At 32.5% G+C, this 21886-nt stretch overlaps 1 protein-coding gene across 2 annotated transcripts; it reads right to left on the reverse strand.

Annotated features, from left to right (window-relative positions):
• Positions 1-234: 234 nt before the first annotated feature.
• On the reverse strand, positions 235-662 carry LOC115987920 (putative lipid-binding protein AIR1). 2 transcript variants are annotated; one of them, XM_031111532.1, is made up of 2 exons: positions 562-642; positions 235-498 (listed from the first exon to the last, which is right to left on the reverse strand). In XM_031111532.1, exons 1-2 carry the CDS (start codon positions 640-642, stop codon positions 235-237), a joined length of 345 nt encoding a protein of 114 aa, XP_030967392.1. The 2 variants fall into 2 exon arrangements, with proteins under 2 accessions (XP_030967392.1, XP_030967390.1); XM_031111530.1 differs by having other exon boundaries at positions 235-662.
• Positions 663-21886: the final 21224 nt, after the last annotated feature.

A 21886-nucleotide genomic window follows, 5' to 3' on the forward strand; every position in this document is an offset into this window, starting at 1 on the left:
ATCAAGAGAAAATATTTTACATCATCCAGAAAGGAAAAAAAAAACACATACACACACACATTTTATTATTTCCCAAAGAATAGCCGGTTGAGAAGACCTTCCAACAAACCAATTGACAACCAAAATGGGATTGATGATATCAAATCAAACCAGACCCCATCAACAAAGGATTTTGTGAAAATAATTAGATAACATGAAACTTGGAAGAAAAATGAGAGATTTAGCTTAGCACCATTAGGCACATTGGAAGCCTTTTGGTACATTCTTTCCACAATAATTCAATAGCAAGCTCAAAGAGAGGGGGACATTAAGATTGATGCCTAGAACCTTGGCCTTGATAGCAGTGCAAAGACAAACAGCAGCCTCAAGATCAACAAGACCTTGGATGAGGCTGCAGCAAGGGGTCTTTGGTGGGGTTCCCACAACAAGGTGCACCAAGTCATTCAACAAGTTAGCACACACCCCTAGCTTAAGGGTGTCCTTGGGGCAAGTGGCTGGCTTATTAGTAGGAAGGTTGGGTTGTGAGTGTTGTGGAGTCTTTAATGGTGGTGGGCAGGCGACATTAGTTGAAGTGACCATTGTGAAAAAGAGAAGGTTGAGAGAGAGTAGAAAAGCCATGGTTGCAATAGCCTTGGAAGCCATTTTTAGACACACTTGCTAAGGCTATATGTTTGTAATTAAGGATGGGTTTGGAGTGGTGGTGGAGGTATGGTGAAATGGGTTAGGGTTTATATATATAGATGGAGATTGTGGTTTCTTTAGAGTTTAGGGAATAAAATGATTGATGAGACCCTCGTGGGCACATTGGCTTGGATCAAATCCGGCCCCTGGTTGGCGGTGCAGCTTGGATAATAATTGAATAAGCCATGTTCCAAAATTTTGGAAGATTCTTCTGTATGTTGATTATTTTGCATGGATTTATCTAGCACCAAAAACAAAAAGACACCCTATATATCTTTTTTATTTTTAAATTTGTCTTAAATCTTGTGCCATTTCTTGGTTAACATATGTTTACGTACATAAGGCATGACATGTAGTTTATTTTAATTGTCAATCCTCGAACCAAATAATATGTATGTTTTAGATTATTATTTTTTTTAAGAAACAAACATGCACACAAAGGAGAGGGAAAATTGATTCTAATACAAAGTACACCACAAACTCTATTCAAAAACTATTGTGTGTATTTGTGTTAGAACTCATTTCTCTCCCCCTTGTGTGTGTGTTTATTTTTCAAAAAAAAAAAAAAAAAAGAGTAATTGTTTCATATTACTTAAGATAGTATGTTGTATATGGTATAACTTATGTCATCTTTCCTTAAAAAGTTTTAAATTCTAAGTAATTACTGATTGTTTTAAAATAAATAAGTATATATATATATACACACACTTACCATTACAACTTTTCAACACTTATCCTATCACAGATTGAGTTATACTATTTTCCTCAAAAAAAAAAAAAAAAATTTGATTGAGTTATATTATTGAGAATTTTTTTAAAAAAAAACTAGTGGATATTAAATAAAGTGCCTACTTCTTCAACGTGATTTTCTTTTTTAATATTTAAAATCCATAATCATTTGGCCCCGCAAGCACATGAGAAAGTACAATTATTTTATAAAAAAAAAATGTATGAAGCCCGTGAATGACAGAATAAGAGTGTTTGGCATACCATAAAATCAAATCTAGACAAAGAACAACTCAAAAGATCTTTGAGTAAATTATATCAACCTCCCTTGAGGTAACAAGTTAGTCATTGTCTCTTAAGTTATTAATTCTAATATAATATTCTCTCTTTTTTAAAAATCCAATCTTTATTGATTTTTGTTTTAACTTTATCTAATTTAATCATTATTCTTAGGAGTTATGTAACTCAATTAATTGGCACATTCTAATGTTTTCAATAGAGATATTCAAACTTCAAATCTCTCTCCTGTTTACTAAAAAATAGTTTTTAAAAAAAAAAAAAAATCTAACCACCATCACCCATGGCCCATTTCTATCTTATCCATAGCAGCATTTAGTTTTTGAGCTTTTAATGATGGTTTATGTATCTAGGCAAATAGTATTTTCAATTTCCTCCTCAAATAGTATACTAAGCGCACTATTTTATGTATGTACATATTTTTTTTTTCAATTAAAGTATACTTTTAGCCCTTAAAATTTAGGTTTTTTTCATTTGGTCCCTTTACATTTCAAAGTTTTTATTTTCATGAAGAGAAAATAGAAAATTGCATAAAACAAGAAGGGCTAAAATGAAAATTTTGAAATGTAAAAGACCAAAAAGAAAACAAACCCAAACTTTTTATGCAAGGTTTTTTACACTCTTAGCAATTTTGAGGATTAGTAAATATCTTTGAACAAATGCATAAACCTCGAATGAACAAAAAAAGTGTACATTAAAAAACAAAAACAAAAAAAAAGCTTTGAGCATGCATGTAATGCATGCGATAAGGGCTAGTATAGTATTAGTTTTTATGTAATAGGTAAATAATAGTACATTTAGACAAACAACTTTTTCTATTATGTCATTTTTCTTTTCAACCTAACAAAAAGAATTATGTATGTTTAATTTATCTAGCACCAAAAACAAAGACCCCCATATCTTTTTAATTTAATTTTTTTTTCTAAACTTTTGTGCTATTTCTTGGCTAACATGTGTTTACGTAGATAAGGCATGACATCTAGTTTATTTTAAAATTTTAATTAAGGACCCATGAACCAAATAATATGTATTTTTAAATCCTAATTAAGTAATTATTGATTTTAAAAAAAATATAAAATATACTTACCATTACAACTTTTCAACACTTATCCTATCACAGATTGAGTTATATTATTCTTTCTCAGAAAAAAAAGATTGAGTTATATTATTGGGAATTTAAAAAAAGAAAAAATTAGTGGACATTAATGCTCTATTTGTTTTGATACAAAACCTTGTGTAAAGATAGTTTTTTAATGTTTTCTAATGTTTGGTAGCATAAAAAAAAGATAGGTCAAATGTAAACTATCTTTGGTTAACATAAAAAACATGACTTATTTTTAGAGATTTCTTTTCACTAAATATTTTGGGAAAATAGCTCTATTTCACAATAAGTTAAATAAGGGAAGTTAAGAGATTATTCTTCAACTCATTTAAAGTTATTACCAAACATTGGAAAATAAGATAATTTTATAGAAAATGCTTCTTGAAAAATGAATCATTTTCTATAAAACATCATCCCTGAAAAAAAAAAAAAAAAAAAAAAAAAAAAAAAAAAAAAAAGAAGAAGAAGCAAGCGTAAAGAAAATGCCTACTTCCTTATCGTGATTTCTTTTCTAATATTTAAAAACCATAATCATTTGGCACCGCAAGTACATGAGAGAGTACAATTATTTATTTTAAAAAATGTATGAAGCCCGTGAATAACAGAATAAGAGAGTTTGGCATACCGTAGGACCGAGTACAGACTATAGAGTATAGACAAGAACAACTGGAAAGATCATTGAGTAAATTATATCAACCTCTACTTGACCTAATAAGTTAGTCATCGTCTTTGAAATTGTTATTAATTCGTATATAAATATATTTTTTTTAAATTTTAAATCCTATATGAATTGATTTTTGTTTTATCTTTATCTAATCTAATAACTATTATTCTCAATTGATTGATACCTTCTAATGTTTTCAATGGAAACATTCAGGATTCAAATTAAAAAAAATAAAATATAAAAACTAACCACCATTGCCATGGCCCATTTCTATCTTATCCATATTGGCATTTAGTTTTTAAGCTTTTAATGGTGCTCTATACATCTAGCCAAATAGGCATTTTCTATTTCCTCCTTGAATAGTTATGTATGTACATATTTTTTTTTCTTAAAGTACAATTTTAGTGCTTAAAATTTAGGTTGTTTCACCTTTTACGTTTCAAAATTTTTATTTTTATGAAGGAAAAATAGAAACTAGAATTTTAGAGGGGCTATGAAGCCCACCTTTCAGAAAACTGTTTTGGATCTTGTCAAATGGCACCAACCTATCATTTTTGTGATCATGGAGATCCAGATTGACGGCCCAGGGGCTAATGAGATTATTAGAAGGCTTCCATTTGATGAGGCTTACTCTACAGAGACCATTGGGTATGCAGGTGGCATTTGTCTCCTTTGGCACTCTGATATTGTCTCCATTGACATCCTATCTATGACGGGGCAAGAAATTCATGCTATTGTCCAGGTTAGTCCCTAAACTCAACCTTGGCTTTTAAGTGCAATTTATGGTAATCCTCGTTTTAGAGAAATATTTATTTTGTGGGATAATTTAAAAATTCTCTCTGAGAGGCACAATCTTGCTTGGGCTATTATGGGGGACTTCAATGATGTTACTAATGAGGAAGAGAAATTCGGAGGGAATGTCATTTGTAGAAGGAGGGCCTTTGAGTATACCAACTGTATGGATTACTACAACCTTTTTTATCTGGGATTCTTAAGGTCTAAGTGTGCATTTGGATGCAAATCTAGTATAAGGAGGCTTTTAACTAAATGGATTTGTTTCCTTTCTTTTGTTTTTCTCTAGTTTTGTGCCAATGGAATGGCCAAAATAATTTTACATCCTCAGAGATAGCTAATTCCTATAGTAGGTAATTCAAATGCATATAATGGTAATTTATCTATAAAGAGTAAGGTAACTTAGAGGCATTATATAGTTCTCTCATGAATCTTTTTCTAAGGTAATACTTTCTACCCCAAGCCTTAATTCTCTCCATTTTCTTATCCAATTTATTTAATAGGAGGGTTGGGATTATAGATCAAGATCCTCTAAAGTTCTTAGGAAACCTCTATCACATAGAGTTCTTTAGGGGCAAATTGCTTGGAGAGAAAAGTGGGGTGATTTTTTTTTTTTTTTTGGGGGGGGGGGGGGGGGGGGGGGGGGGGAAATTGTTTTCTCCCTGGGCCAAATTTTGGGAGGTTTTGTTTCTCCCCAAATTGGGGAGAAATTTCGCTTAGATGAAAAATTATCCATGTGCCCTTCTCCCCCCCACCCCTTCATGTTGCTTTACCTTTTTTTTCCTAAACTTAAACGTTATGTTTTTATTTACGTTGCTTTTTTTTTTTTCCTTATAAAATATTATTGTTTTTATGTGATAGGGGTATAAAAGTATATTTATACTAACATCAATTTTTTTCCTCTTATTTTTTTTCTAAACCAAACAAAATAATTTTCTATTTGTTGTGAAATTTTAAAGTACTCACAAGTGTACGAACCGTATCGAAGTATAGTTTGACAAGAACGAAGTCAAACCCACAGGGACTTGTATGGACGTAGGAAAATTGATTAAACCTTAAACAAATTAATCCTAATCTAATTTAATTTTAAAATTGATTTTTTTTTTCAAAATTAAATAAACTAAGCAGATGATTAAACTAAGCAAAATATATAATATAAAGCAGTAAAGAGATTAAAAAATTTAGAGAAAGGAATTAAGGTTTTGGAATCCACCTTGTTAATTTATATCAGCATATATTCATGATCATTAATTTTTCACAACCACGACATAATAATCTAGAAATCAATCTTGCTATCATGGAAAATATTATCATTAATACTTATGTTTAAAAATCTAAAGCATGCTCTTCTTTGCTTCCAGGGTATAAAATCAAATTATCAATTGTATCTATTGACAAACAAATTACAAGTGACATCCAATTCTAAAAATCAAATCATTAATTGTATTCATTGACACACAAATCACAAGAGATATCAAATTCTAAAAATTGAATAATCAATTGTATCCATTGACAAACAAATCACAAGAGATATCCAATTTTAAAATCAAGAAATAATAAATCAATCATTCAATTAATTAAGATAAATCCAAAATCATGAGAAAAACATTATTGAACTCATATTAAGAATCATATCTTATTCAATTGAGATGAAGTAAGAACAAATTAAATCATTAAAGAACAATTGTAGTGGAAAAAATCAAATCACATAAATATTACTGATAATCTTTAACAAAGTTTCACTCTCAACTTTAATTATAAATTTAGTTACTCATAGTAATTGATATAAAATACAAAAATAAAATATAAAGCATTAAACTAGACAAATAAAATAAAGAAAGAAATAATCACAATACTATCACAAAGAAAAGCTACATAGAAGCCACATGCGACTACCTCTACATGCTACACGTTCAGCCCAAGCCTCCCTCTTTATTTTTCTGTTTGCTCTCTATTTATATACCTACACACTGTCTAACATTAGACATAATCCTAATACAAGTGGAACTAGTATTTGTCTGTTTGGGATCCTTTTATTTTGCTGAAAGTAATGTAAATAAAAAGTTAGCTAAAATAGTACAGTAGGAATTATGAATGGTACAAAAAGTGTTATGAGACTCATAAATAGTAGTAAAAATAAACTGAATAGTAAAATAAGCTGACTTTTTAATTTGAAGTCAAACGCACCATTAATGCTTGTAGGCCACACGCTAACTTGAGGAGTTTCACAAGGACAACACTGAATGGCCCAAAATCTCTCTGCTTTCTAACGTGTAATTCCATCAAGTAAGGAAAAAAACAAATCCCACTTAACAACTATGCATAAAGACCACAAGCCCACCTGTAGACTCCACAGAATTAAACTTGTATTTTTTTTTCTTTCTTTACTTTTCTTTCTTTTCACTTCACGTGTCTCCAGGCCTATTCTTCTTGTTCTTAGTTCTTCTCTTTTTCCTTTTACTTCAAGTCTTCCAGGTTTCTTTCAAGTTGGCTTAGCAATTGACATAACCTTACTTTGCATGTAAAACCATTATTATCTATAATACAACGATAATAAATAATCAATCACAAAATAGCATAAAAATAAAGTTAAGTGTTCGTTTAGAAATTGTTTATTTAGCTAAAACTAAATTTTTTTTATTAAAAATATTGTAAATAAAGGTAAAAGTTAGTGTGCATTTGGGTTAGGATTAAAAATGAAAATTATTTCATTATTCAGCTTATTTTTGCTACTATTCATGGGCCCCACTGCACTTTTGGCACTATTCATGGGCCCCACTATACTATTTCAACTAACTTTTATCTTTATCTAGAATACTTTCAGCAATAATTTTTCAGTTTCAGCAAAATAAGCGGTACTTAAATGGACCCTCAGCTAAATAGTACAGTCAGACCCATGAATAGTACCAAAAAATGCAGTGGGATCTATGAATAGTAGCAAAAATAAGCTGAAATTGCAAATAAATTGAAATTTTCAGTTTGTCCCAAATAGACACTAAATATGTAGATATGAGAGAACTTTCATTGTATGTATTTCATGCACATCACTATTCCCCCACATTTTGATCCCTAACCAAACACACGTGAGGGGAAAACTTAAAATATTTTCCATCCTCTTACTTTTCATCCCCACCATTTTTCTATCCTCCCCCCCCCCCCCCACTTTCCGATTCCCCCAAACAAATGAACCCTTAATCTTAACACTTTTTTTTTTTAATAATGCTAGGATGTTTAATGTTAGCTAATTCTGTAGACAGCCTATTTTAAGGTTGTACACACCAATTTGTGGCGTACACCACTATGGGATAGAACCCTAAAATCAACCCATTGCCATATTAGTGATGTTTTATGGTCAACCAACTTGATCAACTGACTAACCTAGACATGTTACACCCTAAGGCCTCAAAAACTCTATAAATACCCCCATCCATCATCATCCAATGGATCCCTATTCCCGACTTTTTCCCCACATCGAATCTATGCCAAAATACTTCTAGACCTTGATTTTGAGTTTTAAGAGTATGAAGATTGGTTTTGTGAGGGTTAGATTGAGTATTCTAATAATCATTTGTTGGAAATTTAATCCATCACTCACTATTTTTCAATCACACTCTCGAGCCATAACTACCCTCCATCCATCCCGTTCGACTTTTCTAGGGTTCATAGCCAAATTACTAAACCCATTTTTTGAGTTGTTGATCTAAACGCACATCATGAAAGTAATTGATTTCAACTGAAGGACCGATTATCTACTTCACAATAAAGTGCTAAGGGAGTGAGGTATGAATCTTCTTAATAATCCATATTCTCCTCCTTGATTCCTAGTTGTTTTTACATTCGCATTCCCCTATTTTTCCACCTTTAATATATTATTTGGTGATTGATAACATGCTAACTATTTAATGCTTTCTCTCAATTTCTTGTAATTTTTAATTAATCTGAAAATCTACCTGTAGTGACACATGCCTAAAATAATAGGTATACCCATCTCTTTAGGTGGGTGTAAACACCACCTTGGGCAAAGACAAGTTCCTTGTTTAGTATGCTTTTTGGAAAATTGGTTGAAGCCTAATGGTGTATGTTACTTAGTGGGTGGCATATGTCGTTTCATGATTGGTGTATGCACTTTATGAGTGGCATACGCCGCTTTGTAAAATGTTGTACAACTTTCTTTCCTTCGATTGTTGTTTTACTTTAGAGATTAAATTCAATAAAGATATGGTGTAAGACCCAAGTTTTACCCCTCTAATTCCAACATGCCACATTATCATATTACATAGTAAAGAATAGGTACAATTACACTCAATCAATTTTAATACCTATTTGAAAATCTAACTTAACTGTGAGTTTATTGAAATGTTATCATGTGTGGTTAGTTTTAGGTAAAAAGTTGACATGACAATCTCATATTGGATAGTGTAAAACATGGGTTTTACACTCCATTCTTACCAAATTCAAACTTTTTTACTTTATATACCATTCCTTCCTTAATTCATTCCAATAAATATAACCAAAAAATATCAAAATATCAAAACCTTTCTTCTACTTTTTTTTTTTTTTTTTGATGAAAAAATCTTTCTTAGTTAATGCAGCTTTAATTCTCTTTCTTTTTAGGGATAGTTTCCTTACGTAAATAGAGGGTATTTGCTAAGGGTCAAAGGTCATAATGCTTAATAAGGGAAAGACATAACATTAAATGAAAAGATTTCCTAATAAAAGATTGACTTAAATTAAAATTTGAATGAAAATTAAAAAGGAAATAACATTGTCAATAAAACTTCAAGATCAAATATTTTCCTTAAATGCAATCAATTAAGTCTTAAAGATTGATTTAAACTTCAAATTCTCTCCATGATTAATAAATCAGTTAAAACTTAAATAAGGAAACAAAGAATAAATGCCTCATAGATTATAAATTAAGTTTGATGACTTGAATTTCAATGGAAACATCTCAAAGGACAAGTTAATTTAAACTTTAAGAATTCAATATAAATATATATATATATATTTTTTTTTTTTTGAAGCCAAGAATTCAATATTCAAATTTCAATAAAATCTTATTCCAATTTGAATTTAAAGTTGAAAGATAATTAAAGGAAGAATCATTCGTTGCTCAAAACCATACTTTCTTTAAAAGACTTTGGAATTCGAATTCAATTAGGATTAATGACAAAAGATGTGTAAAGCTTGGAAGACCATCTATAAAGAATCAAGAGCACATTGAATTAAAGTGTTAAATTTAACTTGGGTAGACTGAAGACATTTCAGATTCAATGAAGATAGATATTCAACCAATAGTGCCCAATGCATAAGACTTAATCACACGATCGACAACCCACATGCTTAATTGCTCACATGCTTACAAGATTACCTGGTTATCTATTTGAAAACTTACATAATCACATGCTTGGATGTTTATATGTTTAATTGCCCTTAACATGCTTGGTTTCCTTTCACATGACCAATATTTCACTTTCTAAATTAATTTGATTCACGTGTCCCGTAGACAAAAGCTAGGATTTAGATGCATGTGCGTGTTCACGTAGGCCCCATTAGGTAGACCCCACTTGATCATAATCAATTATAACTATTGAAGGTCAATTATACACTAACTTCGAACTTAGTCTAGCGTATAAACCTTCCTAGAGTCATTACATGTTTCTTGGACCTATAACCAATAGGTGATTCCTTTCTTGTCTCTACTTTATAGATACATGCATACTACAAGGCTCGTGCTAATAGTGAGTCCAAACCACATCAAAGGAGATTGAGTACCGCATAACTCACCCTTGCCAGATGGAAGTGACATGGCAACATGCAAGAGGAGGTACGGCCCATGGTTCTCACAAATTCCATATATGATAAATTTATTTTTAAATTGTTGAACATTGTTCCATTGTGATGGTATTGATGTAGTGAAGGTTGAAGTTGAAGACTATTGTTGACTGAGTTGATTTAAAGCTTTCAATTGAGTAAAAATGTCTGATCAGTCAAGCAAAATTTGATTTTGAGCATAAAAAACTATTGAAGATCAGTTATAGTTGGACAGTCTAGGGTGTGTAACCTTTTCCTGTGATCATACATTAACTTCAAACTTAGTCTAGTGTGTAAACCTTCCTAGAGTCATTACATGGTTCCTAGACCTATAACCAAGAGGTGATTCCTTTCTTGTCTCTACTTTATAGACATATGCGTACTACTGGGCGCATGCTAATAGTGACTCCAAACCACATTAGGGGAGATTGAGTACCACATAACTCACCCTTGCCAGAGGGAATTGGCATGGCAACACGCAATAGGAGGTACGGCCCATGGTGCTCACAAATTCCATAATAAATTTATTTTTGAATGTTCAAATAGTGTGTAAAACACTTATAAATGTTTAGATCTCCAATTTACAAATTACCAACACAAGCTTATAAATAAACAATGTATGTACAGAATATGAAAATAAGCTAAAAAAGAATTGGTAAAACAATCTAAACCGAAATTAATCACAACCACAGTAGTAATTAAAAGGCAAAGATTAAAGGAAGAGAGATATAAACACAAAGACAATACAGCGATGTGTTATCAAAGAGGAAACCGAAATCCTCGTCAAAAAACCCTTCTGCTGCCCTCCAAGCGATCAATAATCCACTAGAGAATAAAATTGGGATACATGGATAGCAAAAGCCCCTCCAAGCCTAATCTACCCAGTGCACCTAAGCCCTCCAAGCTTCTTGCTCCAACAGGGTTACGCCGAACCTTGTCTTCTCTAGCTTACCAGATCCTGCAATCATCCATTGTATCAACCAAAATGAATTGGTCCCTTCCGAATTGCTTCCCAAGTACCAAAATGCCTCCTCACAGATATGGGTATGGTGAGATAAGTATTTGCTAATGTACCTCTCAAGGATGTATCAATGGAGAGGGTGAGAGTAGAGGAATTTAGAGAATCAAAAGATGAAGATTGTGGATGAGTCAATCTTGTTTTTTCTTTAGGGTTTCTCTCTCAAAATTCTCTCTGGAAGCTCTCTATATTTTGTGGGTATAAGGGTATTTATAGTAAGGCGAGTGAGGAATGTGAACAGTCAGGTTTCTAAGAAACAGGGCATTCTGGCCACTCGAGCTCTCAACTGGAACGAGTCGTGAGTTTGAGTCGCAAGCTAACTGCTTGGCCAGTTTGAAAGTTTTTTCTTGTAGTGCTCTAGCTGGCGTGACTCTTCAGCTCCCCTGCATGCTTCACATGTGTGCCACCTTTGGCAACTTGCCAGTCACGAGATCCAGTTGCGAGGCCTTTCTTGAGTACACACTCTTGAGCTTTTCTTTACACTCTCTCACACACTACCCTTACATAATTCCCACCTAAATACAGGGTTTCTAAATGCTTAATTACAAAAAAATTTGGCACGAAATAAAGTCAACAAAATAATTGAATAAATTCAACCTTACAATCTCCCACTTTGGCTATTCCATGACAAAACCCTAAAACAAACTCTAGACTTAATATGTGAGTTGGGAACAGTTGAACAAAACTCACTCACACCTAACTCTAAAATCTATGAAGCTCTTGGACCATACGAACAAGTATTTCCTGAAAACAACAACAAAATACAATCATTGTAAGCAGAAAACTTGAAATGAATATGGAACAAGCACAATGTGATGAAGTGGAAAGGAATGAAGCAATAAAGCATGACTTGTCCAAAAACAAACAATCACTATAAATAGTGACCACAATGATCATTCACAGAATGAATGAATATCCAGACATGCAAGCTAATAAGCTCAATGCAAAGTATCATTTGCATGTCCAACACTCAACCTATACAACAACATAAGGTAATTGCATCAAGTATATAAAATCCAACAAAAGGAACAAGAGTGATGTACTTAAAAAAATGCATAACATTAACAACAAGTACTAGCTACAAAGCATGGGTACAAAAACAATATACTAAATATGAACTTAAATATATAAACCAAAGTACCGAAAACTTTAAACAAAAGCACAATAAATATCCATGAGTAAAAAAAAAAAAAAAAAACTATAAACACATAAGCTTATAAACACATAAAAAAATGTGAATATGTATCAGAGTTCTTCTTTTGAGCTCACACAACTCCCCCTTTTGATATGCACACTTCCCATTCTTGTGTTACTCTCCCCCTTACTGTATGCTATCTCTCCCCCTTTTTGGCATGAATAGCTAAAGGCTGTCCTCCAGCTTTTGTTGAATAGCATCTAATTGTGTCTCAATGGTTGTGAGACGCATTTGAACTTGGTTATTGGTGGAGTAGAGTGTAACACCCTGACCCAACTTTATAATTAAACTATGTGTTTTAATGGTTAATTATTATTTTAAGCCACTTTCTTTTTATAATTAATAAAAAAGTATTTAATAAACATATTATTTTATAATGCCATTGAATAAGAATTGTAGAGATTATAAATAATTGTATAACCAATTGTATTATAAATATATACTAAGTATGTACAAAATTATATTAAGTGGTTAAGTTATTAGATATATATATATATATATATATAGTTGTTGGTGTTTAATTAAGTATAAAGGTAAGGGTTTATATGCAAAGATATTTTATAGTTTGGGCCTTTATAGGATATAAGTTTGTGAGGGGGGTGGTATGTAATTTTAAAAAGTTACAAGGGTGACTTATCAACCTTTTTTCCTTATCAACACACGTGCCCCACAAATCCTTCTCCCTTATCTTTTCTTAGCTACACCAAAAGCTTCATTCTTCTTTCTCTATTTCTTTTTCTTTGTTCTTATCTCTTTCTTCTTCCCTTGTTCCCACACGGCAGCACCATCTCACCATAGCCCTCCCTCTCTCACTGAAAATCATAGATATCCCTCTCTAAGAAAGAATCAAAATCTTACTAAAGTTTTAGCTTCAGTTGTGCGCAAGTATATATATTAATTTTCTGTTATGGGTATTTTTAATAGTGGTATGGTTTGCTTTAGTTTCACTTCCATGTTCTCTAATATGATTGTTAAAGCTGAAATTTGTGGTTTGTGAAATTAGGAAATCATTAACTTGTAAGTTTATATATATATATATATATTTATATATTTATATATATATATATATATGCTATTTTAAGAAACTTTGAAACTATGTAGTTGATTCAGTAATTGAAGCTTGTTGAGAGTTAGTTCATGAACTTGTTAAGAGTTGTACTCATTGGTTAACTTGTTTGGGTAAAAGGTTCATTGGAGATTATTATATAATATGTCTAGTATGTGTGTATTAAATGTTATATGAAAATACCATCGTTTGATAATTGTTTGTGAATTTACAAGAAAATATTGCAAAGCTGTCACTGTGACAGATTTTGTGTACACATGATAAATTACGTATTAAATTGTATACAGTGAATTAGGATGCTAAGAGTAGTTCTTATGAATGCTAAGACACATATGGTTCTAATGGAAGTGGTCTCACAGCATTTGGATCAATATAAAAATAATGGTTTAATTTCTAAGTTGTATGAAATTCTATTTTGATAGATTTGAGCACATTGTCTTGTATGATTTTTAGTAAATTATGGTTTTATACTTTGACTTTGAATTGATATAATATTTACTAGACATCCAGATGAGTTGCTCTGTAAAATTGCATAAAGTTTGGATGTGAATTGACAGCCCATTTGTATTTTACAAATGAGGCATATGCTGCTAAAATGAGTAGTAAACAGTAATTGTTAACTCTGATTTTGAGGATTTAATTCTAAAGTTAGGGTGAATGTTTTGAGCTATAATTTAATATACTTATATTTTGGTATGTCTAGATTATAGATTAATTTTTGTGTAACTTGGTTTGAAAATTAGTACTCAAATGAGGGGTTCTAAACTATGCGACGATTGTATTTATGAAGCTGTTTTGTTCAACATGCTGTATGTTGCCTTAAGAGTGTATATGGTTACATGACCATGCTTAAAAGAGTTTATGTTTATGCATGCATTATTACACTAATCTCAAAGCACCTTTTTGAAATGAAGTTGGCTTCTTTGGAGATATGATATAAATATGATAATGATGGTTTTTATTTGGTTTGGTACATTATTTGTTGATGTGAGCATAATATGTTTGTGGGAACCTCATTGAGATAGGACTAGGATTTCCTTGATTATAAGAGATAAGCTTTGAGATGAATGTTTAAGTTTATGATAAGGAGTAATGGATAGTAATAAGCTTTGATATTTGGTTTAGGTATTACAAGTACCCAAGTTTAAGTTCCTTCGACTGTAAGCTTTCGGTTCCTCTGCTTTTAGGTAAGGGATAAGTTATATGGGTATTTGGTAAGTCATAAGGTTATTTTAAAGTATATTATGCATTAAAAGGTTTTTGATTAGAGATATGACATATAATTATGTTTCAAACAAAGATATGTTTGTGAGCTTTCGAAACCTTATGTATATAATTTAAGCATATTGATGCTATTACTAATTCCACGAACACAATGTTTAAGTATGAAATGTTTTTGGGTTATGTCCTCTGGTGATCTGAACTCGGTCAGTAGGGGTTAATTACTGGCTTTCTATGGAAAATGTTATTTGTTTGGCCATTTAAAGTAGAGGAAATAGGGCTGCCTGTAACTCTAATCTGAACAAGACTTTCTCCCCAATGTGTACAAACGGCAGGAAGGAACAAAACTTTGAGGGGATGTACCATTAGGCCTCCCAAAGAGGACAATATCATGCACACGAGGGTACCTAAATGTGATGAGGCCTTTTCTGTACAGACTTATCAGATATGGATTAACCAATATGTTATGAACAACTATATTATGTTATTGATCATGAGAGAATGATTTTGTTTAAATGCATTATGAAAAGTTAAAAACTCTCATAAAAAGAAGTTTCTGAGGAAAAGAAAAGCTGTTTTTTAAAGATAAAAGTTTCTGAAGTTCTATTATGCTTTAAAGATAAAGAATCTGATGAAAAGGTTTTAGTGTTCTGTAAAGATAAAGTTTCTGATGAAAGTACAAGTTTAAACGTTAAGTTTTATGACTATAAAAGTTATAATATTTTATGAGAAGAAGTTTATGAAGAAAAGTTTTGTTATTCTTAAAGATGTTTCTAGTTTAAGACAAAGTTACTAATTATCTGATTTAACTTAAAATGATTATTTTGTAATAAGACTATATGTGTGTATATATATATGATTTTAAATAATCAATATGATATTTGGTGACTTTGTAAGAAATGAAAGAAATTAAATCTGAAAGGTTTCGGTAATATTTTTCTGATAAGAAAAGGGAGAACAATTATTTTCCTATGAAAAGCGTATAAGTTGTTATTATGAATAGTATAAAATACTGTGCATGAAAAGATGTTCTCCTATTTGAATATTCATAGAATGAAATGATTTGATTTACATGCATCCTTATTAAATTCTCATGTATCTTATCTTTACTGAACTGTGTAGCTCACCTCTTCCACTCTTTCAGTCAACATGTTTTATTTTGAAGCAGAGGGAGTCTTAGTCAAGTTTTGGAAGGAGCTAGTTTTAGTTTTAATGTATAGATCCCAAATTAGCATTTGATGTTTAGCTTTGTAGTATTGTGCATTTTAGGATCTAATGAAAGTTGTGTACCTTAAAGTATTAAGAAATGTATTATGTGAAATTTAGAATTTGAGTAACTGGTAGATTATATTATTCTTTGAAGTACAATGTAGATGCTCTAAATATCAAGTTATAAATTATATTTAAAGTAAAGAAACAAGAATCTTAAAGAAAGAGGAAAGCTTTTGAAAAAGCTTTTAAAATAGTTTAGTTGGTTCTTGTTAATACCAGGTTTAGGCTTGATATTAACATGTCAGTTATGGTCACAAATTCGGGTATCGGGTTTGGGACGTGGCATAAAGAACCCTTTCAAATTCGGAAATACGCTGATACAAACCCTTAATCAAAGTGCTTAACCTGTCAGCTTGAGAGCTAGGTTGTATAGGCTGAGTACTAGTCGTCTGCAACTCAGGAGTAATGGGAGAAGCAGTCTTGGTATCCACAGGTGTAGCTGAGCCATGACTGGATGAAGTGGCATGAGAGAAAGATTCACTCTTAGGTGCTTTAGAAGAGTGACTTTTACTTGCTTGAATAGATATCATGGATAATGGTCGAAGATGAGCCAGTATTTTTCCATTTATTGGAGGACGAACACCTTCAAGAATCATGATCTTCATGAGAAGACTACAAAAAGGAAGACATGTTAGTGCTGCCGTTCGAGCTGCTATTTTCCCAATGGTTTGCAAAATGTGGGCTCAAATGTCAATCGGAACTCCAGTGATGAGATCACATAGGAATTGTGCTTGTCCAAGGTTGATGAAGCCGGTGTTAGATAGTGGGTAGAGGTTGAAGAACATGATCAAAGTGAGAGTCTTCAGCTCAGGTGCAAACTTTGTAGTGCCTATGGATGTGCCTTTGCTTGAAATGTCATGATTAGGCCTAAAAATTTGAAGAATGTCTTGTACTTGAGGAAGTCTATCATCATATTGAGTGAGATCTACATTGGTTGGTCTATTGATTGAAAGAACCTTTACAATGTAGTTTGTATTGATGCTGAACTCCTTTCCTTGTACCCAACACTTCAACTCAACTCTGGTGTATCTAGCATTTGAATAGAACTCCTTAACCAATTCATCAATCGGGTCCTCGAAGTTCCCGAACAGATCAACCCAATCTTTTGCTTCAAAGATCCTAGGAATAAATGTTGTTCCCAAAGTATCAAATTTTATTACTCTTTCCACCATAGTAGGAGCATCTACAAAAATGCTTGAAAAAGTCTATGAATCGAGGGGAGTCCTGAATCTCTCACTGTTTGAATCTTGAGACAAACTTCGAGTCCATTTTAAAACAGGGGATGATGGAACATCAATCATAGGCTCTTTTCCTCGTGAGGAATGGCGAGACATCTGCAAAAGAACATACACACAACAAAGAACCAAGTGCAAAACCACAAGACACAAACATAAACTTGATTAGATCCAAGTTAGTCCTTGAAATAAGCATACACTGTTATTTAGAAAGACATATCACTCAATCATGATAAATGAACCAAGTTGCATTATTTAAGCATGTATTTAAACATGAACAACACTGGTGCATGTGGTGTGCAAATGTGATGAATGTGCAGGCACAACTAAGCACAATGTAATCTATGAGATCCACAGAATCACAAGTAACAGTCTTTGAGACATTTTACTATGAGCATGATATGCACAACCCAGTACAATCATGATATACTACTAAAAAATGAGAAGCAAACATGAAAACATGTAAAACAAGCATCATATTATCAAAATCAACAAAACCCATAAAACAAACTCGACAAAAAAAATTACCCAAACCATATTCGAACATCATATATTCTAATCTCAACAAAAACTCAAAAATCAAGAAATCAAAGGCTGTAACCATGAAATACTTTGAGAAAAACAGAAAACTCATACCTTTTCTTGAAGTTTGAAGTAGAGATGAAGAAGAAAAATGGTGCATTTTTGGAGAGAACACAGTGAGTTTGTGAGAGAGATGAACGGACAAGACAATGAATAGTCAAAGTGAGCAAGGGAAAATTGAAATTTCTTTTAAAAACTATCCTTAAAGCACAAAACATGCGATTTTCACGATTGAAATGAGTCACAAACAAGTCACCACACAAAGTCACCAAAAACTCCTGAGACAAAATTTGAAAAATTTGTCTAAATGTTTTTCGCGACTGGAAGGTCCACCTGTGAGGAAGTCATGAATGGAGCCGTGAAACTATCTGAGTAACCTCGCAACTGGAGCTTCCACTCACAAACAAGTCACCAAATTGAGTCGTGAGAAATCTAAAAACCTAGATTTAAAAAAAAAAAAAAAAAATTCTAAGTCTTTTTCGAGACAGGGACTTTGACCCGCCAGTGAGTCGCGAAAACCTTCTGTGTAAGCTCATGACTGGGGTATGCGACTGGCTTGACCCGCGAGGCAAATCACCAAAACAGGGTTGCACAAGTTTTTAAATTTTTTGACATTTTTCAAACTAAAATACTTTCCAAAAACAATTAAAACACTCAAAAATATTTTTGTGTTTGATCAACATATAATTATGCATGTGCAACACATTTAATCAAGTACAATCACACAAATGAATAAGACATTCATTGAACATAGACATGTGTGATGTGTGTATGTACCAATAATGAGATAGTCCTTAGTCTAATATGAAACTTCAATGATCAATTCAACCAAGTCATACACAATTAGTACGAGTAAAAGTGACCAATCTCAATTATAGAAATATGTATATATGACCTCCCACATAAACTTGATTACATAATTTTGAAGCTTTTCAAGTACAACACATTTAATCAAGTATAATCACACAAATGAATAAGACATTCATTGAACATAGACATGTGTGATGTGTGTGGATACCAATAATGAGATAGTCCTTAGTCTAATGTGAAACTTCAATGATCAATTCAACCAAGTCATACACAATTAGCACGAGGAAAAGTGACCAATCTCAATTATAGAAATATGCATATATGACCTCCCACATAAACTTGATTACATAATTTTGAAGCTTTTCATTTGGCTTCATACACATCATATCATTTGATCTTTTTGAATCAATACATCTCTTTTTGAGATCGATGTCTAAAATTTTTGATATTTCAATTTGATAAGCAAGCCCTTGGCTTTTTGGGCATCATACAATTTCATAAAAGTCGCTTTCCCTTTTTCCTAGTCAAATACTGGTATGTGCGATGGCTTTTGCAGCTCATTATCTCTTTTCATTTTGAGATTTACATTTGTTGAGCTCTTTAAGTAACAAATAAAAAAATAAAAGAATGGGAAGATATATAGGCACAAGTCTATGCAAGTTTCAAGATCAACAAAACCATTGACTAATCATTCATGACAAGTGTGAAGATCTATTTACAACAGTCACATAGATGTCAAGAGTTTTTCTATAATGATATGAGCACATAAAGAACAAGCTACACTCTCAAATGCACAAAGCCATTAGTACAAAGGTGCAAGGCAAAATATGTTTGTGACAATACACAATAATGCCGATCAAATTTTTTAGATTTTCTACTTTTTATGTGTTTTTGACACAAAACAAGTAAAGATTGATAAAAAAACAAATGTAAAAACATTCAAAGTAAAAAAAACAAACAAACACAATTTTCAACACATGTTGGAACGATAATAGAAAGCACACAACCAATCAAAATCACAGAGCATTGAAAGAATTAATGCATGGACATGTTGTAATGCTTATGCATGAGTACCCCTCTTCCCCCACATGGTACGTGCATTTGATGTGATATCCCTAAAGGATTGGATATGATCGTTGTGACTTTTAAACCTTTTGTTGAAGCTTGTCAAGTAGGTGGTGAATGCATCAATCATCTTCATTACATCTCTAATGTTAGATACAGCTTCTCCCCCTTTTGATTGCTTGGGGTTCCCTTTATCCTTTCTTTGTCCACTTGGCCTTTGATAGTTGCCATTCTTTAATACCCAAAGCTTTCGATAATTCGGTCTGGTGTGTCCTTGAATTCGACAATGATGGCAGAAATGTTGAGTTCTCGGACCTTTTTGTGATTTTGGGAGTGATTTCCCTTGAGCCTTAGGTTTGACCATTGATTGGTTAGAAGGCTTAGTCAAAAACCATTGGTCAATCACATTCTACTTCTTCTCCACCTTCACTTTCTCAACAGTAGTGATTTCCACCATTGGTTCCTTAGCTTTCACAAATTCATATCCTTGGACACTTTGACACTCGAACTGCTCTCCGGTGTATCCCAATTCGTGCTTTTGTCGGAGAAAGGTTTTTGATGAGCTAGCACTTCATCAAGCTTCTTGGAGGAGACCCGCTCTAGTTTAGCAATAGCAGGAATCACCTCAAGCTCAAGATATTTTATCTTTGAGTAAGTTTCAGTCAGCTCTCCATTCAGCGTCTCCACTTCACACTTAGGGTTTATTTAGATAGAACTTATTTTGCTGAAATTGAAAACACTGTAGCAATTAAGTGGAAAAAACGCAGATGAAAAAAACCAAACGCGGGTACTGTAGCGGAACTGAAAACACTATAGCATATAAATACCAAAATTAAACCCTTTTTCCCTTTCCTTCATTCACTCTTCTCCCTACCCTAGCTAACGCCTCAGAGAGTTCCACGCCCACCAGAGTAGACCTGCATCAGTCTGACGCTGGCGAAGAGCTTAGGTGAGAAATCTGATTACTAAAGAAGAGAACCCCAGTTCGACGCCGGCGTGTACTCTTCCTTCAGAACAGGGATATCACATCAGAACAGCAATGACACGACTCACAGCCATAGCCCACCTGACCCATTCCTTCTTCCCCACAAAGCTCTTGAAACTTGTGAGGTAATGAATTACACAATCCCATTAGCTGAGTTATTATTTTTTGGGTATGTGTTTATAATTTACATAATCTCAGGTGTCAAGAAATAAATAGCACCTAAAAGTTTGTTAGCTGATTTTTTTTTTTTTTTTTGTAACATCCAGAGGAAATTTTTAGGTCAGATTGGCCTAATCTGGGTCAGATGACACTTTATTTATTTATTTATTTTATTTCTGTCCTTCGGATTGGGATCCATGGATTCCTTGAGTGCCTACTTTTATTATTTTGTTTCCAAGAAGCAGCCCTATGTAGAAAATTTTACTCTCATACAGATTTGGTAGTTACAATTCAGTCATGCTTTTAACAATTTTGCAACTGTCAACTGGCATGACAAGTTTTTTTTTTTTTTTTACTACAAAAAATTAGCATTCTTCCTTTCCCTTTTGATTGTGAATGGCATCATAACTGAGCTGAATTGTCAGCTGGGGGTTTGCATGTGTTATTGTCTTACTAGTAAAATTATGAACTTGTTTGATATTAGTAGTTGATAATGAAATTTGTATATTATTTTCTAAATCTTGAACATGGACCTTCAAGTTGTGACACAAATAGTTATGGTTACTAATGAAAGCTCTGTTTTAATTTCTGATGGTATATGTTTGGATGCAAGGGATTTATGGTTGAAAGTTTAAACCTTTTGCTGTTGATGTAGAATTATACCAAGCACAAGGTTTGGGTTTTGGGTCTTCATTGTTTTAATTTTTTATTTTTTTAATTTTGTTTTAATTATTTACTGTAAATTTGTTGGTTTTGGTTTTGCTCTTGAAAGCTGGGTTCATGAGAGTACCCTTGTGAAAATGGAAATTATAGGATCTATATCTGTTATATGAATATGATTTGAAGGAAGTCAAGGGATTAGTTTGTAGCTTGATTATATTGCTGAGCTGGCATGGTTGTTGTTGTTGTTGTTGTTGTTGTTTCCTGATGGTGAGTTATTATCAGTCAGAATGATAATTGCACTTACCTTTATAGTTCTAGAAGTATTCTGTTTGGTTCTAGTTATTATCCATAGGTAGGTGTTTTGGTAGAAACATCTTTGCTGAAATGATTACTTTCCTGCTGTTGTGTCAAGGAATTGTTTATGTTGCAAGCAAAAATGCTGTATTGTATTAATTTTTTTCATATGGTGCAAGAAATTGGTGCTTTGTCTTATGGTTTTTCTGATGCTTTTTCTAATGTCATCCTTGCCCGTTTTAACT

Source organism: Quercus lobata, chromosome 4, assembly GCF_001633185.2.
Source record: "Quercus lobata isolate SW786 chromosome 4, ValleyOak3.0 Primary Assembly, whole genome shotgun sequence".
In the NCBI taxonomy this organism is placed as follows: Eukaryota; Viridiplantae; Streptophyta; class Magnoliopsida; order Fagales; family Fagaceae; genus Quercus; species Quercus lobata.